Source organism: Eleutherodactylus coqui, chromosome 5, assembly GCF_035609145.1.
Source record: "Eleutherodactylus coqui strain aEleCoq1 chromosome 5, aEleCoq1.hap1, whole genome shotgun sequence".
Taxonomy (NCBI): domain Eukaryota; kingdom Metazoa; phylum Chordata; class Amphibia; order Anura; family Eleutherodactylidae; genus Eleutherodactylus; species Eleutherodactylus coqui.
The window spans coordinates 12849166-12875655 of NC_089841.1; the positions used below are offsets into that span (position 1 = coordinate 12849166).

Sequence of the window (26490 nt, forward strand, 5' to 3'; positions counted from 1 at the left end):
AGACCTAAGAGATAGCATGTCGGTCAGTGCTCCTCAGTAATACACAGACAGATAATACACCTAAGAGATAGTATGTCGGTCAGTGCTCCTCAGTAATACACAGACAGATAATACTCCTGAGAGATAGCATGTCGGTCAGTGCTCCTCAGTAATACACAGACAGATAATACACCTGAGAGATAGCATGTCGGTCAGTGCTCCTCAGTAATACACAGACAGATAATACTCCTGAGAGATAGCATGTCGGTCAGTGCTCCCCAGTAATACACAGACAGATAATACATCTGAGAGATAGCATGTCGGTCAGTGCTCCTCAGTAATACACAGACAGATAATACATCTGAGAGATAGCATGTCGGTCAGTGCTCCTCAGTAATACACAGACAGATAATACATCTGAGAGATAGCATGTCGGTCAGTGCTCCTCAGTAATACACAGACAGATAATACTCCTGAGAGATAGCATGTCGGTCAGTGCTCCTCAGTCATACACAGACAGATAATACACCTAAGAGATAGTATGTCGGTCAGTGCTCCTCAGTAATACACAGACAGATAATACACCTAAGAGATAGTATGTCGGTCAGTGCTCCTCAGTAATACACAGACAGATAATACTCCTGAGAGATAGCATGTCGGTCAGTGCTCCTCAGTCATACACAGACAGATAATACACCTAAGAGATAGCATGTCGGTCAGTGCTCCTCAGTAATACACAGACAGATAATACACCTAAGAGATAGCATGTCGGTCAGTGCTCCTCAGTAATACACAGACAGATAATACACCTAAGAGATAGTATGTCGGTCAGTGCTCCTCAGTAATACACAGACAGATAATACTCCTGAGAGATAGCATGTCGGTCAGTGCTCCTCAGTCATACACAGACAGATAATACACCTAAGAGATAGCATGTCGGTCAGTGCTCCTCAGTAATACACAGACAGGTAATACTCCTGAGAGATAGCATGTCGGTCAGTGCTCCTCAGTAATACACAGACAGGTAATACTCCTGAGAGATAGCATGTCGGTCAGTGCTCCTCAGTAATACACAGACAGGTAATACTCCTGAGAGATAGCATGTCGGTCAGTGCTCCTCAGTAATACACAGACAGATAATACTCCTGAGAGATAGCATGTCGGTCAGTGCTCCTCAGTAATACACAGACAGATAATATACCTGAGAGATAGCATGTCGGTCAGTGCTCCTCAGTAATACACAGACAGATAATACTCCTGAGAGATAGCGTGTCGGTCAGTGCTCCTCAGTAATACACAGACAGATAATACTCCTGAGAGATAGCATGTCGGTCAGTGCTCCTCAGTCATACACAGACAGATAATACTCCTGAGAGATAGCGTGTCGGTCAGTGCTCCTCAGTCATACACAGACAGATAATACTCCTGAGAGATAGCGTGTCGGTCAGTGCTCCTCAGTAATACACAGACAGATAATACTACTGAGAGATAGCATGTCGGTCAGTGCTCCTCAGTAATACACAGACAGATAATATACCTGAGTGATAGCATGTCGGTCAGTGCTCCTCAGTAATACACAGACAGATAATATACCTGAGTGATAGAATGTCGGTCAGTGCTCCTCCGTAATACACAGACAGATAATATACCTGAGAGATAGCATGTCGGTCAGTGCTCCTCCGTAATACACAGATAATACTCCTGAGAGATAGCATGTTGGTCAGTGCTCCTCAGTAATACACGGACAGATAATACTCCTGAGAGATAGCATGTCGGTCAGTGCTCCTCAGTAATACACAGACAGATAATACTCCTGAGAGATAGCATGTCGGTCAGTGCTCCTCAGTAATACACAGACAGATAATACTCCTGAGAGATAGCATGTCGGTCAGTGCTCCTCAGTAATACACAGACAGATAATACTCCTGAGAGATAGCATGTCGGTCAGTGCTACTCAGTAATACACGGACAGATAATATACCTGAGAGAAAGCATGTCGGTCAGTGCTCCTCCGTAATACACAGATAATACTCCTGAGAGATAGCATGTTGGTAAGTGCTCCTCAGTAATACACGGACAGATAATACTCCTGAGAGATAGCATGTCGGTCAGTGCTCCTCAGTAATACACAGACAGATAATACTCCTGAGAGATAGCATGTCGGTCAGTGCTCCTCAGTAATACACAGACAGATAATACTCCTGAGAGATAGCATGTCGGTCAGTGCTCCTCAGTAATACACAGACAGATAATACACCTGAGTGATAGCATGTCGGTCAGTGCTCCTCAGTAATACACAGACAGATACTACACCTGAGAGATAGCATGTCGGTCAGTGCTCCTCAGTAATACACAGACAGATAATACTCCTGAGTGATAGCATGTCGGTCAGTGCTCCTCAGTAATACACAGACAGATAATACATCTGAGAGATAGCATGTCGGTCAGTGCTCCTCAGTAATACACGGACAGATAATATACCTGAGAGATAGCATGTCGGTCAGCGCTCCTCAGTAATACACAGACAGATAATACACCTGAGAGATAGCATGTCGGTCAGTGCTCCTCAGTAATACACAGACAGGTAATATACCTGAGAGATAGCATGTCGGTCAGTGCTCCTCAGTAATACACAGACAGATAATACACCTGAGAGATAGCATGTCGGTCAGTGCTCCTCAGTAATACACAGACAGATAATATACCTCAGTAATTTACCACCAAACAGAAGTGTTTTCATGCCTGCAGTACAGAGCCATACCGCTGACAGACGAGCATTGGATCATTAGCTGATTGTTTTCCCGTTAACATGAGCCAACTGTCGGGCAAAAGAATGTTTGTTCTGGTCCGATTCTCAGGCCTCGTAAAAGACTATTTAGGATTAATAAAGATATATAAATGTAGTATTCCGTAATCATTCTTTCAGACTGGCAGATTTGTGTGGGGAGAAGCCAGTGGGAAGGGGGGCGTCCCAATGACTCCTCATCATTTCAGGCTGATGTTTTCAAGTATGTTTTCTCTAACATACCGCAGCATTTCATAGTAGAGCATAGATGTGTGTGGTTCTGATGATGTCCCATCTTCTTTCCATTCAGGGCCTAGAATCCTCTGCTGAGATCTGTCTGTAAGAGAATTCTCCTTGTTGACCCGTGAAGGATGGAGTATGAAAGGAACAAGATGGCAGAGAGTATTTTAAATCTCACTCTAGAGATACTGTTCCAGCTTACTGGAGAGGTGAGAGATTCTGATGATGTCACATTACATCATTCTTATCTATGGTAATAACAGATGATGTCACTGGAGGGGGGAGAGATTCTGATGATGTCGCATTACATCATTCCTAACTATGGTGTTAGCGCAAATATTTGCTACTTGGTGTGTTTTCAGGTGGCCAAATTTATTAGAGTTATTTCTGCAGCAAGCTTTCAAATCACACACTGCGTTGAATGTGATAGAAAGACGCTTGATTTATTAGTTAATTTACAGAGGTATTTATACAAAGACATTTGAAACAATGCTAGAAGATTCCTCACCTGTAAAGAATTGAAATTTATTCTGATTCATTTATTTTCATTGGTTATTAAAAAATCAACAGAGGCAGGACTTCTCTCAGACCGATTGAAACTGTTTCTCATGAGACCTCAGTAAATGGCCTTGGAAAACAGCCTTGCATTCCTGTGATAACAAATAATCATAATATCCGAATGTGTTACATTCGTTCTGGATTGCTGACAAAACTGAGATGACTTGGTACTGGAACAGTCAGGACTGACAGGTTAGCTTGCTACAGAAGTGGCTAGACATAGGAGCAGACAGAAACAAGAGGTAGCAATCAGAGTGGGGCACTCTGAACCCCTCCGACCGAACCCACCTCACAGCGGAGCACTTGTCCTGAAAGGGATGACCTCCCTACTTCCACAAGGATAGGTCCAAAGTCAGAGGGGAACCAGAGTACAGAAAACCAGGGACAAACAGAAAATGACAATACATAAAAGACGAGAACACAGAATGCAAGACAAACAGAAACATGGGGGACAAATCAGAACACAGGAGCCAGACAACAGGCAGGAGACCTGAGCAAGCTTACCTGATCAGGAACACTGAAGTATAACCGGCAGTCCACCCTTTTGCGACTGTTTCCTCACATTACATAGCCCCCACAGTAAGCATGATTTCCATTCTCATGCCAGAAACTTGAGCTAACCACTGAGGAACTCTTATGGACAGCAAGTGTGGACCCACTGTGCCAACCAAGCAGTTTGACTTTGAGCTAATCCTAAGGGTGTTATCCTGGTGGTTCCCCAGTATTCACCCTTTAACCCGTGTACAGGGATCTGGCCTCCGCTGCGGAAAACCAACCAGGCCGCTACCTCCTTGAGTAGTCCTGGTGTGGTTTGCAGCTGAACCCCCTCCCCCCCCCCCCCAATAATTGGACCTGTGGATCAATTATTACAAAAACCTTATTATATTAGGTATGCACTGAATGCAACAACAAAAGAGTATACGATAGAGATGAGTGAGCATACTCGATAAGGCAAACTACTCGAGTGAGTAGTGCCTTATTCGATTACCTGCCCGCTCGTCTCTACAGATTCGGGTGCCGGCGCGGGTGAGAGGTGAGTTGCGGCGGTGAGCAGGGGGGAGCGGGGGGGGAGAGAGCGAGAGAGAGACCTCCCCTCCGTTCCTCCCCACTCTCCCCCGCTGCTCCCCGCCCCCTGCCGACACCCGAATCTTTAGAGACGAGTGGGCAGGTACTCGAATAAGGCACTACTCGCTCGAGTAGTTTGCCTTATTGAGTATGCTCGCTCATCTCTAGTATACAACTTACCACTACACCACAATGTATACCGAAAAGCCGACAAAGCCAAGATGCACTGAACCAGAAAGTCAATCAAATCATCCCTGGTCCTTATTTTGCTTTACACTTTTTGATATCTTGAATATTTTTATGAATAGATTTTGAAATATTAGGTTGAAACAACACATTCCTCAAATCTATGATTGAAAACCATGAATTGTAGATCTGTTCTGTAGAGCAGCTCTCTGAGTACCTTATACATCCAACAGTAACAAGAGCTTAGAATCATAGAATGTAGAGTTGGAAGGGACCTCCAGTGTCATCGGGTTAAACCCCCTGCTAAATCATCACAATTACTACCTGTGATGTAGTGCTAAGGGCTCTTGCTATATCACATGCTATATACCATTTATCACCCTGCCATTAAATATTGCAATCCCCAGACCTCCACTAGTGATGCTCACAGAGCTGTTACTTCACTATTACTCAGACGCGTGGGAGGTTTCTCACAGGTTTCATCTAGCTGACAGGATTCCCTTTTTGTGTAAATTGTAGTGGGCTGTTAAATGCATGTGAATACCCACGTGTGACATAGTACAAAACATACTGGCATATGCCACTCTTGGGCAGCATTATTGTGTATTGGTTAGTAACAACAATCAATTAACCTTGAATTGCCTTGCTTTGATTAGCCAGCCCTAATACTGTGATATTTGATCATCTTGATAATCTGATAATCTGAAACTTTCATTAACTAATCCCTGATTTGTGGTATGAATGGGCATGCCTACTACCATGTGATCTGGGACTCCAGACAACTTGTCATCAAAAGACCAGGACATTCTACACTCTGGCCTGATTTCCCACTGTGCTATATTGCCCGACACATTGTAAACATTTATTATGTAACCCATTGGAATCCCAATATACAAGTTATGTTTGGGAAACAGAGTTGTCCCATCATTTTGAACCTCCACACACGCACACTTTGTCCAGGAGGGATAACAATCTATGATGGCATTTTCCTGGGCAAATGAGATGACATGATGATCCCCTGCCCATGAGCAATTAAGAACCAACCAGGCGTCACCGAGCCACGCTCTAACTATTAATGGGGCAGTTGCGCTTCGGTGTTTTTGTGACAACACAGGGATAACAAGAATTGTATTAAACCATGACCTGATCTTCTCCACAACGAGGGGTATAGCTGGAAATGGCATAAAAGAGGATGCTGTAGGGGCATGAGTACACATTCAACCATTAATCAGTTTTCTGCATCATCAAATATTACAAGTATTTCAGGATGTTTAACAAACTTATTGCCCAACACATTATTGGGTCCGTGTGTGTAGGGCAGCACTTTTTCTGGTTGAGGAGTGACGACTCTCTTGTAGCGGCTAGTGTGTATCCAGTTGTCTTTACCTTCCAGTTTGATCAAAGTGGCAGTGGCCAACTGGATCTGGTTTGGTCCATCAAATCTGTGTTCCAAACTTTTTTTCTCATAAATCATTTTGAGTATAACCCGGTCACCTGAAAGCAAAACTACGCAACTATTTTTTGGACCTGAATCTAGAATCAAGGAAAATACACATTTATAAGTGACAGTTACCTCCTGATATGAAACACTTATGTGGAAAGTGAGGTCCTCATGCTGGGACTGAAGAAAGTATAGGCCTGTCACAAGGGCCCTACCAAACAAAGCTTCATAGGGGCGCCCCACCAATTGGTCTTACGATTAGGCACAGTTCTGATTGAGTAGAGGGCTAATAAAACTTGTGTACATTTTATTATTTTCTATGGCATTTTATGTATTTATTAGAGATGCGCGAACCTACTCGTTTCGAGTAATTACTCGATCGAGCACCGCGATTTTCGAGTACTTCAGTACTCGGGTGCAAAGATTCGGGTGGGGCGGGGGGAGGCGTGACGGAGCGGGGGGTAGCAGCGAGGAACAGGGGGGAGCCCTCTCTCTCTCCTTCTCCGCCCCCCGAAGCTTTTCGCCCGAGTACGGAAGTACTCAAAAATCGCGGTACTCGGGCGAAAAAGGGGCGTGGCCGAATAGGCTCGCTCATCTCTAGTATTTATTTTTTTATAAGCCACACCTCCAGCTGATGTGAGAAGAGGTCTATGCACGCCGACATAAACTCTTTTTAGTGGCTGCATGCAGTCAATTTGCAGTCTCTGAAACAGATAGTCTGGCCTTAAAGTAACAGTGAGGAGGTAATTTGACCAATTGGCCTGGGTTGTGATGGGCGCATACCATGCAGCTATGTACAAACCGGGTTGCAGCAGTGTTGAACTACATTGTAACAAGACCATCAACTCCGGCCTCCTGAGTATAGTCCCAGAACGGGAGTGGTTTATTCAGTCCAATCCCAATATTGAATCGATGCGTAACCTGTTCTACTTGTCCATCTTCATGATATCTTGAACAATCGACAAAAAAGCCTCAAAAACTGCATTAGCAATTGGTTCATCTTTAGCATGCTCAAATGCAACCATGTTGACCTCGGACATCATTTTGTTCTGTGGGCTCAAGGGATTTAAAATACAAGGTATCTGCAGGCTGCTCGGTGGGTACTGCGACCTTTGGTCCCCTTTGAATCCAAGCGAAAACAATGCAGCAGGCTTCCATGTAGATTCTTTTCTGGCCCTGGTCTATAGGAAGGTATGAGTTGTTACTTCAATGGCTGCCTCTCGTGTGGGACTCAGGGGACACTGAGGCATGCGAGGAAGCACAGCCCCTTTCTTTAGCTTGTCCAAGACGGGTAGGATGGGGAGCTTCCCAATATCTGTCTTGCTAATTGCCCATGGCGTCTGTAGGATCTGAGTAAGCTGGGCTGTATCTGCAGCGGACGTGGACTTGTTCAAGAAGACAAAAGCTATTAACAAGCAGATGAACTGTTCATCCACCTCAGAACCGAGGGTTACTCTACCATCGGGTGAGAAGTGGATAGTTGCTTGCAAGGCTTGTAGCACATCTGCCCAATCAGATGTGCAGGTGCACAGTTGCTGACTAGGGATTGTGTAAGAATTAGAGATGAGCGAGTATATTCGCTAAGGCACATTACTCGAGCGAGTAGTGCCTTAGCCGAGTATCTCCCCGCTCGTCTCTAAAGATTCGGGGGCCGACGCGGGTGACAGGTGAGTTGCAGCGGGGAGTGGGGGGGAGAGAGGGAGAGAGAGAGATCTCCCCATCGTTCCTCCCCGCTCTCCCCGCCGCCCCAACGGCCCCCGAATCTTTAGAGACGAGCGGGAAGATACTCGGATAAGGCACTACTCATCTCTAGTAAGAATCTTATGCATGTGGAAGACAATTTTGTGACCCCAGTTGATAACTGCATTAGGAATGAGAATTGAAACCACATTTTCAAGAGCCCTGGTTTCACTTTCATTGATTCTAGGCAATCGTGCGCTTGTAATTCAATGTCACGGTCTGCCCCTGCTGCCCTACCTTCCCTTTTTCTAAATTCAGCAGACATAATGAAGCTGTATTTAGAATTATTTTGATCGTCATCTGGGGGGCCCGCAGGGCGGTCTTACACTTGGTGAATCTGGTAGCTGAAGTATTTTTAGTTTGTGCTCAATGCAGTTTTTCTATACCTGCAGGGGGGACCATGACAGTAAGGGGCCCGCTACACCTCTGGGACCTGCTCAAAAACTTGCTGCAGATATGGTTATAGATTGTAAATTCTTCCCCCTAAGAGCTGCACAAATGGTGTTTAACTGCTGGTTCATTAACCCCTTGAGTGGCGGGTTTCCTACCACCCTGTCGTGCCCACCAGGGCAGGTTTTTTAAAATGGTCTAATCATTGAATTTCAACAAATTTTGCAGTTGTGTCCCAAGAGCCATAACTTTTTCATTTTTCCATTGACACGGCCATATGAGGGCTTGTTTTTTGCGGGACAAGTTGTGATTTTTTTAAACAGGGGGGAGGAAAAAAAGAAATGGGGAAAAAAGAAAAAAAGGGGCCATGTCATTAAGGGGTTAAATAATGTATTAACTTCCTTCTCTGGGTCATTACGACGCATGGATACCACATGTGTGATTGTATTTTTGATTTTTTACAAAGTAAAGGGAGAGAAGTGTTGTTATTTAAAAAAAAAATTTTTTTACTTTAGTTTTTTTTTGTTTTTGTCCCTTTATGGGACTTCCACAGGGACCCATCAGGACCCCCTGATCACATTCCGGGGGTCCGATGGTGACAGCCCTTTACATGCTGCAGTGACAGCCCTTTACATGCTGCAGTCACATAGACTGCAGCATGTAAAGGGTTAACACAGCAGAGATCTGAGGTTTTCTCTGATCTCTGCTGTAAGAGCTGGTACCTAGCTGTCCTCTGACAGCCAAGCACTAGCTCTCCCTGTCACAGAGACCATCGGCTTGCTTCTGACAAGCCGATGGTCTCTATGGCAACCTGTAAACAAAGCAGGAGACTTAGAAGCAGGAGATTACCGGCATATCGGCAATATCTTCTGCTGGTTTTTCAAAGCCCTTGCTTTGTTCTCTGTGGGACAATGCAGGCAGAGCACACTGTCACAGCTTGTGGCATTGTGCTCTGCAGCTCCCATAGTGATACATAGCCCGGAAATCTTCCAGACTATATCACTATCGGCAGTGGAGCTCGTCCCGTAAAATTTCCGGGCGTGCCACTCAAGGGGTTAATGCAGGCACACTTCTCAACAGTACACCCTTGGTAATATTACACTGTACCCTTGGCAGTGTACTTATTCCAGGAAATGAGCTGTTGGGTGCCCACCCTCAAACTGGCAATAATGCTACAAGTTACCCAGATCACAGAAACACAAACCACAACACTTTAGTTATCAGCAGTGCAGTCTTCAACTCCAAACTCATTCCTCAGCAGTCAGAACAATAACTGTCATCTTCTGCTCTTGGACTTTGACTACGTTTTTGCCTTCCCCTCTGTACCGCGTACCCTCCTGTTGCCGACCCGGATTGTCTGACCATTCTACCGTTTATCTTCAGTGTCTGTTTGTCTTCCCATGTCTGGCTTCCCTAGTGAGGGTAGGGACCGCCGCCCAGTTGTCGCCCTGGAGGTTAGCCCAGAGGGGCAAGTAGGCAGGGACAAGGGTTGCGGGATTTCTCAGGGACCCCCATATCCCGGACACTGTCCTGACAAAGCTCTTATCTGCCAAATGACTCTTCGGACAATGAGCAGAACTCAGTGCACTCAGCCTCCACCTCAGGAATGTCAAAGGAGGGAAGGAGGGATCAGAGAGACATCAATATCTCTTGGGTGGAACAAAGAACAAACTACCGCCCTCACTTCCACCCTCTCTTGAAGAAAAAAAAAAGCCAAAGAAACAAACTTTTAAACTATTTTCAAAACAACATAAAACATAGATTCAATAATCTTAACATAGATTTAGTACACTTAAACTGTGATGAGCAATATTGATTTCCTACCTTTAACCCCTTAACGACCGCCCCATCGGGAAACTACGTTCTGCTGTTGCAGGACGTGTATGGAGGGAGGTAGCGCCGCTATCTCCCTCCATACAGCGCGGGCGTCAGCTGTTTATTACAGCTGACACCCGCGGGCAATAGCTGCACTCGGCCGTTCGGCCGATCGCGGCTATTATTCCTTTAAATGCCGCTGTCAATTCTGACAGCGGCATTTAAATCCCCCGAACGCTGTTCAGGGGTCCCGCACGGCCCCACCGCGGTGAGATCGGGGGAGCCGTGCAGGTGTCACGGCAGCCGGGGGCCTAATGAATGGCCCCAGGGCTGCCTTAGCAGACTGCCTATCAAGCTATCCACACAGGGTGGCTTGATAGACTGCCTGTAAAAAAGCAGTATGACGTAATGCTATAGCATTACGTCATACTGCAGGAGCGATCAAAGCATCGCATGTTAAAGTCCCCCAGGGGGACTTCAAAGTAAAGTTAAAAAAAAGATCAATAAACTTTTTTTAATTGTTAAAAAAAAAAAGTTATAAAAGTTTCAATCACCCCCCTTTGGCCATATCAATTATTAAAAAATCTAAATCCTAAAATAAAAATATGTATTTGATATCGCCGCGTCCGTAAAACTCCGATCTATCAAAGTAGTGCATTATTTTTCCTGCACGGTGAACGTCGTGTGAAAAAAAAAAATAAAGAACGCCAGAAATACACTTTTTTAGTTACCCTGTCTCCCAGAAAAAACGCAATAAAAAGTGATCAAAAAGTCGTATGTATTCCAAATTGATACTATTGGAAACCTCAGGACATCCCGCAAAAAATGAGCCATTGCTCAACTACGTCGACGAAAAAATAAAAAAGGTATCGCGCGCACAAAATGACCGCAGAAAATAATTGAAAAAAATTAAATATCTTAAAAAAAAAATAAAAGTACTACAGCTAAAAAAATACTATACAAGTTTGGTATCGTAGTAATCGTACTGACCCATAGAATAAAAATATCAGGCCGTTTTTGTTGCAATTTGTGTGCTGTAGAAACAGGATGCACCGAAAGATGGTGGAATGTCGTTTTTTTTCCATTTCTCTCCGCTAAGAATTTTTTAAAAGTTTTTCAGTAAATTATATGGTACAATAAATAGTGCCATTGAAAAATACAACTCGTCCCGCAAAAAACAACAAGCCCTCATACAGCGACGGCGATGGATAAATAAAGGAGCTACGATTTTTTAAAAGGGAGTAGGAAAAAACAAAAATGGAAAAAAGCAAAAAAGCTCCGTCACTAAGGGGTTAAACAGCAATATAAACAATTATTTTTACCAAACATCTCCATTTCTGTCAGATTTATTCAATTGCTATTGAAGCCATTCCACAATAGGTGCAGTCCATTCATCCTAGTATTCTTTCTTTGTGGTAGCCTGAAGATCATGCACATTTACAGGGTCCGGACAATAATGCTCAAAAATTTCCTTTCGTGACGCGATCACACTTCACACACTCCAGACACCAGTTCACTATTTACATATAGATTTCTTACCCAAAAACATACCATCTATTGGATTCTTTGACATGGATCTCAATTCATAACAGTTGTGCCCTCCTTAGCCAGCGAAGAGGGACAATCACAGCCTCAGGAAAGGATAGATCATTTTGTAGAAAATAAGATTTCTTGCCTTTTGCCTATAGAGTTCTCTGTCTGTCCTTCCTGAAAAAGAGAAAGTCCCTGAATTTTTCACTGGGATCTGCAGTGAGATTCCGGCCATGCTTTACATTGGGAACCAAATTTGTTAGCACAAATATTTGCTACTTGGTGTGTTTTCAGGTGGCCAAATTTGTTAGAGTTAATGCTTGAGCTCAAGGAAGCTTACAAATCACACACAGCATTGAATGTGATAGGAAATTGTCTCCGTTATTAGTTAATCCGCAGAGGCATTAATACAAAGGCATTTAAAATGAGTACAGGAGACGCATCACTTGTAAATAATTATACTTTCTTATAATTGGTTGTTAAAAACAAGTGCAGTGACGTCTCTTTAGAGGCAGGACTTCTCTCAGACCGATTGAAGCTGTTTCTCATGAGACCGCCATAAATGGCCTTGCATTCCTGTGATAGAAACAATCATAATATCTGAATATGTGCTAACGATAGAGAGAGAAATAGAGAAGAGCAGGTCAGAGGAAAGCCAGAGGTCAGTAACAGGTTGTATCTGTTGAAGTACTAAGGGAGCAGGTAGGTAATGTGGTAGTAGCAGAGCTAGACTAAAGGCAGGAAGCACAATAATCACTCAAAGAGGAAGTGGAATGGCCAAGCTTTTATAGCATGTCCAATAAGGAAGCGGGGCGGAGCTTAGACAAAGACTGGATTGCAGGAAAAGCGAACAAGACTAAGGTCATGCAGAGGAGCTGTCCAAGGGGCTGATGGCTCAGTAGGTAGAGCTGCTGGATTAAGTTCAGGAAATGGTAGCTGAAGTTGTGAGAAGACAACAGCGTCAGAGAGAAAGAGTTCCCTGGTTGGTTCTCTGGGGGATGAGGATTTTCGATACATTCAGATTGGGAGGGCTGTCCTTTCCGTTTTAGCAGTGACAACTATCTCTTCAGGTCCAATAGTCTGTGGGCCTTACTGCGGCCAGTAACATCCTGCTTTCCTGCAGCTCTGGGAAGCCAATGCTGAGCAAAGGTTCTTCTAGCTTTTGCGAGTGACTGGACTTCTGGTTCCAGCATATAAGCGCTCCTGTCCATGGGCATTTTTTCCATGTGTGCGATGCACAGACGCGTAATACCTGGTGAATGGAGTCGATGAAAGGCAATGGACTTTCATTTATCAATGCACATGTGCGTGTAGATCCGCACGATTATTATAGGAGCATCGTCTATTTCTCTGCGCAGCATGAGCCCTATACATTTGTATACGCAGGGTATGCAATGCTGTCAATGCCTAATACATTGCGTATGGGCGGCGTTTTCATATGCATACTCCACTATGAAACAGTGCAGGAAATTAGAAAAAAGTCCACCGCACATAACTGTGTGCATTTAATACGCGAGCATGCGCAATACACTCGCAGCTATACAGGTATCTGCCAGCTCTCTGCTGGGAGATCGGGTATTTACAAATATCGGTAAAATGCTGTTGGGGGGACCTGCAGCATTTTACCAATACGGCTGTGGACATGAGGCCTAAGTAACTTCACTTGCAATGTGACTTCTTGTGGGATGTCAGCAACTCTGTAGTGATTACAAGATGACCTCCTTCCGGTCACATGGTGAAGTAATGTGGGCGATACCACACACCGCTCTTAAAAAATCGCCAGGCATGTCCCCTCCATCCGGCTTCTTCATCTGTGGCTTGTAGAAGCAGATCAGGAGCGGTCTAACTGATTGCTTCCTGATCTGCTCCGTCCGTCAGCCACTTCCGAGGTGAACGGATGGGTTGCCAACAGCAAGCAAATCACAAGCAGTGCTTGCTGTGGGCGGACGGCCGTCCTGGCTGAATTCAGAGTTCTGCGCATGCGCAGTGGAGACGCGGCCCGTCCTGACTCCTGTCAGAGGGCACCTCTCCACTGCGCATGCACGCGATCCCGGGGCGGGGCGGCTTATCGAAGGAAGAAGAAGAAGACTGCCTGCCGGGAGATGACCCCCATGATGAGAACAACAACAGAAGACAAGGTAAGTATTAGGTAAGTATGATCTTTTTATGCTTTAGCAGCCATTAATCGTGGGTTCCCTGTGTCCATTGGGCAGACCAGGGAGCAATGGCTGCTAAAGCATAAAAACATTATTCGTATCGGAACCCCTTTCAGCAGTCAGCACTATAAAATGCTGAGCGTGCCGCAGGATAGCTGCTGATCTGAGGTCTGTTGTTGCTGCGTTAGGGTCTTGTAGAATGGCATCTACTATCCGCGAAGGCTTGAGTTCTCTCTCAGATGTGATCTATCCATCCTCAGGCACCGGGGATACATGGGATGGGACCATGGGATCTTTTTGTCTATATAAATATTCTGATGGTTATTTTCCCTTCTCCTTAGGAAAAAATTGGATCTCAAAAATCTAAACCAGTAGGCAAAAAAAAGGTAAATGTGTACTATGTACTAAGAAAGTGACTGATTCCTATAAGAAGCCACTAAGTAAGAACTGTATTAATAAAACCGTAAGTGCTCCTGTCCACGGGTGCTAGTTCATTGCGTTATCCACAACGATAATCCGGTCGTAGGTACCGCAGCGAACACTTTCCATAGACTTACTATGGAAAGCAAAGCCGGACGTCCAAGAGCGGAGAATCATTGCGATTCTCCGCTCACAGGATTCAAATCGCGGCATGCTGCGATTTGCCGCCATTCTACGTGGTGAGCCTCTCTATGAGAGGGGCTCAGCGCGGAGACTTGTCCGCTCTCCCACCCTTGCTCCCCCTTGGCGGAACGTGGCTAGCGATATTCCGTCACGGCCGTGGACAGGGGGCCTAAAGGAAAAAGAACCATCATTAAAGGGAAAAGGCATCATCCATGGCATCTGTGTCACAGTCAGATCCAAATCCTAGCTTTCCACCAGAGATCTATGTTTTAGGATCTGTTCCTCTCTTGAGTCAGAGGATAAGGTCACCCCCGGTATAGATGCAGTTTCTCATGAAGAAAAGGGAATAGTCATGTCCGATAATGATGACAAAAAAATGTATTTTGTCTCTAAAGATAAGACTTTCTTCTTGGAACAGTTAGAACTACCGTGAGAACAGAAAAAGGACATAAACTACGTAAAGTTCAAGATGAAATGTTTGGGGAACTAGAGAGGAACAAGTTTTTACAAAAAATTCTAAAATCAAAGAAATGATAATGAAAGAATGGTTAGAACCAAAAAAATACGAAGAATTCTAAAACCACATGTACTCAATCCATAAGATGTTAAGGTTTTTAATGAAACCCCCAAAATGGATATTCAGCTGTCTATAAGGCAAACACTGCAGCTACTCCAGCAGGCAGATTTATGAGCATCTGGATAAACGAGTTCGAAATGTGCCTCAAAAATACCCCCCAGGGAAGATCTATTTGAATCTCTTCCAATACTTAAAGGGGGTTTGTCGTTAAGAAAAAAATTCTACATTCACCTATTCCTACCCCATCAGTCTCCTTACCACATCTCCTGGCTGAGCTTCTGCAGTGCCCAGGTCAGCTCACCGCACGCCGCTGGCCGACTTGTTGTGGAGCTAGAATTCCTCACATTCCTTCCGGCTGGGTCAGTAATGGTCACTTCCCTGAGCTGTAGCTTCACTGGCTAGGAAGGAATTCTAATCTATTTCAGAGACAGCTCGCATAAGCAACCTCTTAAGTAGACTGGCACTCCCCCTGCTGGCCTGTGAACTATAACATAATGTACACTGGCTGGCAGGAAGAAGACTGCCAGCCAATGTACGTAACCTCACAGGAAGGAGAGGAATCAGCCAGCTGGAGGTGAAGTGACCCACCCCAGGCTGCAGGAGACAGGAGAAGATAGGTGAGGTGAAGATCTGGTAAGTAGAGTGACGGGGGAAAAATAGGTAAGTATAGAATTGTTCTTTTTAATTACAGAACCTCTTTAAAGCAACTACATCGTATCCCAAAGATGCATCAGCCAAATTGGTCAGATTCAGAAAGGCAAGTAACGTGCTTACAATGTGTGCTATTGCAAAATAGAGTTTTGGAGGGTAAATGCTGCTCTGTCTTAAAAAGGAGTCGTAAGTGCATTACTTATAGTTATATCCCCCATGAATGGCCAAGATTAGTATATACGGTAAAATATTGGTGACAGGTTCTCTTTATTGTCTCCCCATATACAGGATTACTCAGTAGTGAAGAAGACGTCTAGTGATGGCTGTCGGGCCCCTGTGTGTGATGGATGGGGGAGACCCCTGAGCCCAATCCCGGGGCATGCACCTCGCCCCCTGATACATGAGGACATCAATGTACAGAAGATTCTAGAACTCACCAACAAGATGATTGAGCTGCTGACTGGAGAGGTGATGCTGCAAGGAATGCTGGGGCATTATACAGTAACAGCACTGGAGGCTTCTGGGTGATGACTGTATATTGTGTTGTCAGGTTCCTATAAGGTGTCAGGATGTCGCTGTCTATTTTTCCATGGAGGAGTGGGAGTATTTGGAAGGACACAGGGATCTGTACAAGGAGGCCATGATGGAGACCCACCAGCCGCTCCCATCACCAGGTAATAGACAGGACTAAATCCACGGGGACTGTATTATCTGTATATAAAGAATGACTTCAGTGTCCGTCTGTGTTTCCTGCAGTTCCATCCAGTAAGAGAAGAACCCCAGAGAGATGTCCCCGTCCTCTTCTTCCACAGGACCATCAGGTAGATGGAGATGTCCTTCTGATCTGTAGAAGGCTGTGAAGCTCTTGCCTTCAGTCTTATTAGATGTCTTCTCCTTGTGTGATGAGGCCGGTGGAGATGGCAGGATTACCGCTGACCAGAGACATTACATCTTGTCTGGATCTTCTCCCAGTGTTCTGGTTGTGGAGACTGCTGGTGGGAATAAGGAGCCAACAGGTTGGATTTATATCTATCTGCTCCTTTATTTCCCCAAGACAAGCAGCGGATGTGTCTGGTAGACGCTGATCTCCTCCACTGAGACAACGTGCAGCGTGTCTAGCCATGCCGGATATACATGTGCCTAGAGGTGGATATACTGCCTCTTTGGTTGATTTAGCTTCACGGGGATCCAGAGGGGTAAGGTGACACTGTGCTGAATGTCCCTAACCCTTGCTGACACACCAGGCCCTGATCCAGAACCTCAAGCAGCAACATCATCCATAATGATCTTCTTTCCTCATAAGTCCTGTGTGATGTGGTATGCCGTGCATCTAGAGCGCAACCCAACCCCTCTCCCTCATATACAGCATATACAGTTCTGAGAGGGAGGGGATGGAGTTGGGTTATACTCTGTGCAATGAGAACAGGCTTGAAAACCTCCACCTCAATTTTTATTTTTGGACAACCGAACTAAAAATCAAAGACAGCCCAAAACTGTTATGGACTCATACGCAGCCTCTTTTTAGAGACTACGCCCCCACATTATTACTTCACTCTCTCCTGTTAACCCCTTACATGTCTTGTTCAAAAAAAGCGAATTAAAGATGGTAACAAAAATATGAAGTAAAAAAAAAAAAGTTTTTGAGCACTTGCTCAGTTGCCGCAATAGTCACATGCTGCACTCCCTGTATCATGGCTCCCATCGTTAAGTAGTGATGTTAGTAGTACAGCATGTGGCCATTTGCGCCACTAATTGGCTGAAGCGGTCCTATGCTGCCCACTGTTAAGCAATGACCAGGAGAACCACGAGACATTTTGTGCTCCATTGCTGGGGCGGACGTGGGGAGCGCTGGCTCATTTCAACATTTTAAGACGTAAAGCAATTCATGCAGAATTGCAGCAAAAATGGCAGTAGTCCGTCCAAGGGGCGGAGCCGTCTACTTTTGTGCTGTGCTAATAACTTACTAGGGCCTCGCGTGGCGCAGAGTGTTAAGGTAGCAGAATGCACTCCTAAGCTTTCACTCATTTCTCCATGGAGGATTGGGAGTATTTAGAAGGACACAAGGATCTGTACAAGGTTGCGAGTTCAATCCCTGAAGGTTGTGAGTTCAATCCCTGCATGCTTCAGGTAGCCGACTCAAGGTTGACTTACGAGTTGGGAAAATGAGTACCCTTGCTGGGGGGGTAATAAGCAAATTACCTGAACGTGCTGCGCTGTACAAATAACAAGTCCCTTCCTCCTCCCCTTAACTTCACCTCTGTGGCTGCAGCCAGTGGAGAGAACGACGCTCCAACCCCAGAAACAAGGGTTGGGACCCCAACATTATGTCCCATTGTGATATTGAAATGGTTACATGATGTAATGTAAACACGTATTGTTGTATTTTATGATATACATGACGGCTTCCTAATTAAGGGGTTAATTAGCCATTTTGTGCTCCTCTCACATCCAGCCAATGAAAGCTAGGCAAGTGGGAGGAGCTGAGGCTAATTCTATGACATGTACAGTGGAGATCGGTTAGTGCAATTTATAGATTACCTGGGAGAGACAGTTACTTCAGGCATTACTGGAGAGAGACAGTTACATCAGAGATTACCAGAGAGAGAGACAGTTACCTCAGAGATTACCAGAGAGACAGTTACCTCAGAGATTACCAGAGAGAGACAGTTACCTCAGAGATTACCAGAGAGAGACAGTTACCTCAGAGATTACCGGAGAGAGAGACAGTTACCTCAGAGATTACCGGAGAGAGAGACAGTTACCTCAGAGATTACCTGAGAGAGACAGTTACCTCAGAGATTACCTGAGAGACAGTTACCAGAGAGAGAGACAGTTACCTCAGAGATTACCAGAGAGAGAGACAGTTACTTCAGGGATTACCAGAGAGAGACAGTTACCTCAGAGATTACCGGAGAGAGACAGTTACCTCAGAGATTACCTGAGAGACAGTTACCAGAGAGAGAGACAGTTACCTCAGAGATTACCAGAGAGAGAGACAGTTACTTCAGGGATTACCAGAGAGAGACAGTTACCTCAGAGATTACCAGAGAGAGACAGTTACCTCAGAGATTACCTGAGAGAGAGACAGTTACCTCAGAGATTACCGGAGAGAGAGAATTACCTCAGAGATTACCAGAGAGACAGTTACCTCAGAGATTACCAGAGAGAGAGAGACAGTTACTTCAGGGATTACCAGAGAGAGAGACAGTTACTTCAGGGATTACCAGAGAGAGACAGTTACCTCAGAGATTACCAGAGAGAGAGACAGTTACCTCAGGGACTACCAGAGAGAGACAGTTACCTCAGAGATTACCTGAGCGACAGGTACTTAAGGGATTACTGGAGAGAGAGAATTACCTCAGAGATTACCAGAGAGAGAGACAGTTACCTCAGAGATTACCAGAGAGACAGTTACCTCAGAGATTACCAGAGAGACAGTTACCTCAGAGATTACCAGAGACAGTTACCTCAGAGATTACCAGAGAGACAGTTACCTCAGAGATTACCAGAGAGACAGTTACCTCAGAGATTACCAGAGAGACAGTTACCTCAGAGATTACCAGAGAGACAGTTACCTCAGAGATTACCGGAGAGAGAGAATTACCTCAGAGATTACCGGAGAGAGAGAATTACCTCAGAGATTACCAGAGAGACAGTTACCTCAGAGATTACCAGAGAGACAGTTACCTCAGAGATTACCAGAGAGACAGTTACCTGAGAGATTACCTGAGAGAGAGACAGTTACCTCAGAGATTACCAGAGAGACAGTTACCTGAGAGATTACCTGAGAGACAGGTACTTCAGGGATTACTGGAGAGAGAGACAGTTAAAGGGGTTCTGACATAAAAAAAAAAAAAATTGTACTCACCTTGCCTGGCCTGGCCCGATCGCCAGGCATGTCCCCTCCAGCCAGCATCTTCTTCTGTGCCTTTAAAGCAGAGCAGGAGCGGTCAAAAAGACCCCTTCCTGCTCTGGTCCGTCCGTCAGGCACTTCCGAGGTGAACGGACGGACCGCCCACAGCAAGCACGTCACAAGCAGTGCTTGCTGTGGGCGGCCCGTCCGTCCGGCTGAACTCCGGAGTGCTGCGCATATGCAGTGGAGACGCAGCCCATCCTGACTCCTGTCAGAGGGCACCTCTCCACTGCGCATGCGCGCGATCCCGGAGCGGCGCGGCTCGTGCAGACAGAAGAGGAGGAACAGCGCCTGCCGGGAGATGACCCCTCCGATGTCAACAACAACAGAAGAACAGGTAAGTATTATCTTTTTATGCTTTAGCAGCCAATGAACCCTGGGTTCTCTGGGTCCATTAGGCAGACCAGGGAACAATGGCTGCTAAAGCATAAAAACATTATTTGTGTCAGAACCCCTTTAACTCAGAGATTACCTGAGAGACAGATATTTCAGGGATTACCGGAGAGAGAGAATTACCTCAGAGATTACCAGAGGGACAGTTACCTCAGAGATTACCAGAGAGAGAATTACCTCAGAGATTACCAGAGAGATAGAGACAGTTACCTCAGAGATTACCTGAGAGAGAGACGGTTACCTCAGAGATTACCAGAGAGAGAGACAGTTACCTCAGAGATTACCAGAGAGAGAGACAGTTACCTCAGAGATTACCAGAGAGAGAGAGACAGTTACCTCAGGGACTACCAGAGAGAGACAGTTACCTCAGAGATTACCTGAGAGACAGGTACTTCAGGGATTACTGGAGAGAGAGAATTACCTCAGAGATTACCAGAGAGAGAGACAGTTACCTCAGAGATTACCAGAGAGACAGTTACCTCAGAGATTACCAGAGAGACAGTTACCTCAGAGATTACCAGAGAGACAGTTACCTCAGAGATTACCAGAGAGACAGTTACCTCAGAGATTATCAGAGACAGTTACCTCAGAGATTACCAGAGAGACAGTTACCTCAGAGATTACCAGAGAGACAGTTACCTCAGAGATTACCGGAGAGAGAGAATTACCTCAGAGATTACCAGAGAGACAGTTACCTCAGAGATTACCAGAGAGACAGTTACCTGAGAGATTACCTGAGAGAGAGACAGTTACCTCAGAGATTACCAGAGAGACAGTTACCTGAGAGATTACCTGAGAGACAGGTACTTCAGGGATTACTGGAGAGAGAGACAGTTAAAGGGGTTCTGACATTAAAAAAAAAAAAATTGTACTCACCTTGCCTGGCCTGGCCCGATCGCCAGGCATGTCCCCTCCAGCCAGCATCTTCTTCTGTGCCTTTAAAGCAGAGCAGGAGCGGTCAAAAAGACCCCTTCCTGCTCTGGTCCGTCCGTCAGGCACTTCCGAGGTGAACGGACGGACCGCCCACAGCAAGCACGTCACAAGCAGTGCTTGCTGTGGGCGGCCCGTCCGTCCGGCTGAACTCCGGAGTGCTGCGCATGTGCAGTGGAGACGCAGCCCATCCTGACTCCTGTCAGAGGGCACCTCTCCACTGCGCATGCGCGCGATCCCGGAGCGGCGCGGCTCGTGCAGACAGAAGAGGAGGAACAGCGCCTGCCGGGAGATGACCCCTCCGATGTCAACAACAACAGAAGAACAGGTAAGTATTATCTTTTTATGCTTTAGCAGCCAATGAACCCTGGGTTCTCTGGGTCCATTAGGCAGACCAGGTAACAATGGCTGCTAAAGCATAAAAACATTATTTGTGTCAGAACCCCTTTAACTCAGAGATTACCTGAGAGACAGTTATTTCAGGGATTACCGGAGAGAGAGAATTACCTCAGAGATTACCAGAGGGACAGTTACCTCAGAGATTACCAGAGAGAGAGAGAATTACCTCAGAGATTACCAGAGAGATAGAGACAGTTACCTCAGAGATTACCTGAGAGAGAGACGGTTACCTCAGAGATTACCAGAGAGAGAGACAGTTACCTCAGAGATTACCAGAGAGAGAGACAGTTACCTCAGAGATTACCAGAGAGAGAGACAGTTACCTCAGAGATTACCAGAGAGAGAGACCGTTACCTCAGAGATTACCTGAGAGAGACAGTTACCTCAGAGATTACCTGAGAGACAGTTACCAGAGAGAGAGACAGTTACCTCAGAGAGTACTGGAGAGAGACAGTTACCTCAGAGATTACCTGAGGGAGAGACATTTACCTCAGAGATTACCAGAGAGAGAGAATTACATCAGAGATTACCTGAGAGAGAGAGAATTACATCAGAGATTACCGGAGAGAGAATTAGCTCAGAGATTACCTGAGAGAGAATTACATCAGAGATTACCAGAGAGAGAGAGAATTACATCAGAGATTACCAGAGAGAGAGAGAATTACATCAGAGATTACCTGAGAGAGAATTACATCAGAGATTACCGGAGAGAGAGAATTACATCAGAGATTACCTGAGAGAGAATTACATCAGAGATTACCTGAGAGAGAATTACATCAGAGATTACCTGAGAGAGAATTACATCAGAGATTACCTGAGAGAATTACATCAGAGATTACCAGAGAGAGAGGGAATTACATCAGAGATTACCAGAGAGAGAGAGAATTACATCAGAGATTACCCGAGAGAGAATTAGCTCAGAGATTACCTGAGAGAGAATTACATCAGAGATTACCTGAGAGAGAATTACATCAGAGATTACCAGAGAGACAGTTACCTCAGAGATTACCCGAGAGAGAGACAGTTACCTCAGAGATTACCAGAGAGAGAATTACATCAGAGATTACCTGAGAGAGAGAATTACATCAGAGATTACCTGAGAGAGAGAATTACATCAGAGATTACCTGAGAGAGAATTACATCAGAGACTACCTGAGAGAGAATTACATCAGAGATTACCTGAGAGAGAATTACATCAGAGATTACCTGAGAGAGAATTACATCAGAGACTACCTGAGAGAGAATTACATCAGAGATTACCTGAGAGAGAATTACATCAGAGATTACCTGAGAGAGAATTACATCAGAGACTACCTGAGAGAGAGAATTACATCAGAGACTACCTGAGAGAGAGAAATACATCAGAGACTACCTGAGAGAGAGAATTACACCAGAGACTACCTGAGAGAGAGAATTACATCAGAGACTACCTGAGAGAGAGAATTACATCAGAGACTACCTGAGAGAGAGACTTACATCAGAGATTACCTGAGAGAGAGAATTACATCAGAGATTACCTGAGAGAGAGAATTACATCAGAGATTACCTGAGAGAAAATTACATCAGAGACTACCTGAGAGAGAGAATTACATCAGAGATTACCTGAGAGAGAGAATTACATCAGAGATTACCTGAGAGAGAGAATTACATCAGAGATTACCTGAGAGAGAGAATTACATCAGAGACTACCTGAGAGAGAGAATTACATCAGAGATTACCTGAGAGAGAGACTTACATCAGAGATTACCTGAGAGAGAGAATTACATCAGAGACTACCTGAGAGAGAGAATTACATCAGAGATTACCTGAGAGAGAGAATTACATCAGAGATTACCTGAGAGAAAATTACATCAGAGACTACCTGAGAGAGAGAATTACATCAGAGACTACCTGAGAGAGAATTACATCAGAGATTACCTGAGAGAGAATTACATCAGAGACTACCTGAGAGAGAATTACATCAGAGACTACCTGAGAGAGAGAATTACATCAGAGACTACCTGAGAGAGAGATTTACATCAGAGATTACCTGAGAGAGAGATTTACATCAGAGATTACCTGAGAGAGAGAATTACATCAGAGATTACCTGAGAGAGAGAATTACATCAGAGATTACCGGAGAGAGAGAATTACATCAGAGACTACCTGAGAGAGAGAATTACATCAGAGATTACCTGAGAGAGACTTACATCAGAGATTACCTGAGAGAGAATTACATCAGAGATTACCTGAGAGAGAATTACATCAGAGATTACCTGAGAGAGAATTACATCAGAGATTACCTGAGAGAGAATTACATCAGAGATTACCTGAGAGAGAATTACATCAGAGATTACCTGAGAGAGAGAATTACATCAGAGATTACCGGAGAGAGAGAATTACATCAGAGACTACCTGAGAGAGAGATTTACATCAGAGATTACCTGAGAGAGACTTACATCAGAGATTACCTGAGAGAGAATTACATCAGAGATTACCTGAGAGAGAATTACATCAGAGATTACCGTAGAGAGAATTACATCAGAGATTACCTGAGAGACAGTTACCTCAGAGATTACCCGAGAGAGAGACAGTTACCTCAGAGATTACCTGAGAGAGAATTACATCAGAGACTACCTGAGAGAGAGAATTACATCAGAGACTACCTGAGAGAGAGAATTACATCAGAGATTACCGGAGAGAGAGAATTACATCAGAGATTACCTTAGAGAGAGAATTACATCAGAGATTACCTGAGAGAGAATTACATCAGAGATTACCTGAGAGAGAAATACATCAGAGACTACCTGAGAGAGAGAAATACATCAGAGACTACCTGAGAGAGAGAATTACATCAGAGACTACCTGAGAGAGAGAATTACATCAGAGACTACCTGAGAGAGAGAATTACATCAGAGACTACCTGAGAGAGAATTACATCAGAGATTACCGGAGAGTGAGAATTACATCAGAGATTACCTGAGAGAGAGAATTACATCAGAGATTACCGGAGAGTGAATTAGCTCAGAGAACACTGGAGAGAGATTATTACCCTGTGGGGCGTACAGAGGGCACACCATCACTTTGTTGCCTGCACTGAGGGGGATGGAAACAATGCAGAAATTAGTCATTACTGGAAGAAAAGCTCCTGGTGTGATCACTGATGGTATCTGCACGGTAATCACTTCTTTCTGTGTAGAACTGGTATCGGAGTATCATGTAACAAGAGGCATGCTAAAATGAAGCCGCTGTATCTCACAGTCCATGTTATAAAGGTTTCTTAATAGCATGTGTATATTATATATTTTTTTGCGGGGGGTGCACATTATTTGCACAGGGGCCCTCTGCACTCTTGCCTGCCTCTGCATGTATATGAGGTATGTGAGGTTCTTGTTGATCTGTAATCTAATATCTACCGGTATGTCCAGCTTTCTGGTCATTTTTGGTTGACATGAAAATTAATGATGCTTTCCGGTCATGTAGAACCACACCACGTCTCCAACCGTCTGCTGACTTTTACAATATTTGTCTCACAGGCTTTCTATGAGGATGAAGATCGGACCAATATTAATACTACAGAGATAAACGTGGTGATCAAACAGGAGTGTAAGGAGGAGATGCCTGCAGGTAACCGCCCAGGTGAGTAGTAACCACTGACTACAGCAGGAAGGAGTCCCAGATATCTATGTGGATTTATAAGCTCTGGGATCCTCTATAACGTAGACATAAAACTTACCTACGTGAATGAGGACTACTTCTCATCATCTTATATGAATACTAAAGAGGGAGAAATATTTTCCAATTCTAGGACTGATGGTCTCTTTACACTGGCTAACTCTTGTAATCAGCCCAAAGCAATAGGTGTGTCAATTGATGCTCATTTACTCTTTTACATGGGCTAAAATCCGATGTTATGGAGATAAATGATAGTTAGCCGGATTGCTCTTTCCAATGAATTTTATTGGTATTTTTAATAACGCTCGGTTAAAGGGGTTGTCCCGCGCCGAAACGGGTTTTTTTTTTTTCAATAGCCCCCCTGTTCGGCGCGAGACAAACCCGATGCAGGCATAAAAAAAACAAACCGTCCAGTACTTACCCGAATCCCCGCGCTCCGGCGACTTCTGACTTACCTTGTGAAGATGGCCGCCGGGATCTTCACCCTCGGTGGACCGCAGGTCTTCTGTGCGGTCCATTGCCGATTCCAGCCTCCTGATTGGCTGGAATCGGCACACGTGACGGGGCGGAGCTACGAGGAGCCGCTCTCTGGCACGAGCGGCCCCATTCAGAAGGGAGAAGACTGGACTGCGCAAGCGCGTCTAATTGGGCGATTAGACGCTGAAGATTGGACGGCACCATGGAGACAAGGACGCCAGCAACGGAGCAGGTAAGTGAATAACTTCTGTATGGCTCATAATTAATGCACAATGTACATTACAAAGTGCATTAATATGGCCATACAGAAGTGTATAACCCCACTTTGTTTCGCGGGACAACCCTTAAGGCTGATGCCATAAACTTTTTAAAAATGATAATTTATAAAATGTATACCCCCATTTGTCCTGTGTTCAGAAACATACCCATTGTAGTCCCAATCTGCTTACTGGACACATCACTAGGCCTATAATGGAGGGAACACCTATTGGATTTCAGGGCACAACTGAATGAATTTCAGGCATGCTTGTGCAAAAAAAAAAGAAAAATGGCTCCCTAAAAAAATACCGCCCATAACCCCTGGTTTGGATGGGCACATGGGGCAATAAAACTGGGTATTCCTCCTCCCATGCTTGCTGCAAACCCCACACTCGTTTGGGGTGTATTTCTTGACCTCGGTAGCAGGAATAGGGTGTAAAAAGTGGAGCTCTGTGAAGCTTCGTAACCTTCGGTAGCTGGGAGCAAGGAGATTTTAAATTCCCCGGGCCCTCCCTGGCTCCTGCGCATGTGTCTGTCATTTTGCCTGCGGGTGCATGTACAGAAGCCGGGGAAGATCTGTGGAAGATGATTGCGTTGGGGTTCAAATATGGAGGCCTCTACTCAGAAGTTTCATCTCCTCTCACCAAGTGCAGAAAAATAATTCTGGAATGTCTAGATATGTCTTCCAATCCACAAATTGTGTTAAACGGGATTCTATTAAAAAATGGGAGGCCACGTTTGGTCGGGGTG

The 26490-nt window shown here is 44.9% G+C and overlaps 1 protein-coding gene across 2 annotated transcripts in view; it reads left to right on the forward strand.

Annotated features, from left to right (window-relative positions):
* Nucleotides 1-26490, forward strand: part of LOC136629013 (zinc finger protein 300-like) — a 157587-nt gene that overhangs the window by 5562 nt on the left and 125535 nt on the right. Inside the window, exons 2-6 of one of the 2 annotated variants that reach the window (XM_066605118.1) lie at nucleotides 3075-3213; nucleotides 14227-14271; nucleotides 16005-16184; nucleotides 16267-16390; nucleotides 16473-16537. In XM_066605118.1, coding sequence (XP_066461215.1) covers nucleotides 3136-3213; nucleotides 14227-14271; nucleotides 16005-16184; nucleotides 16267-16390; nucleotides 16473-16537 — 492 coding nt within the window. In that variant the 5' untranslated portion in view covers nucleotides 3075-3135. Of the gene's footprint in view, nucleotides 1-3074; nucleotides 3214-14226; nucleotides 14272-16004; nucleotides 16185-16266; nucleotides 16391-16472; nucleotides 16538-24869; nucleotides 24970-26490 lie in introns of those variants that run through there. The other variant, XM_066605120.1, reaches the window with a different exon arrangement.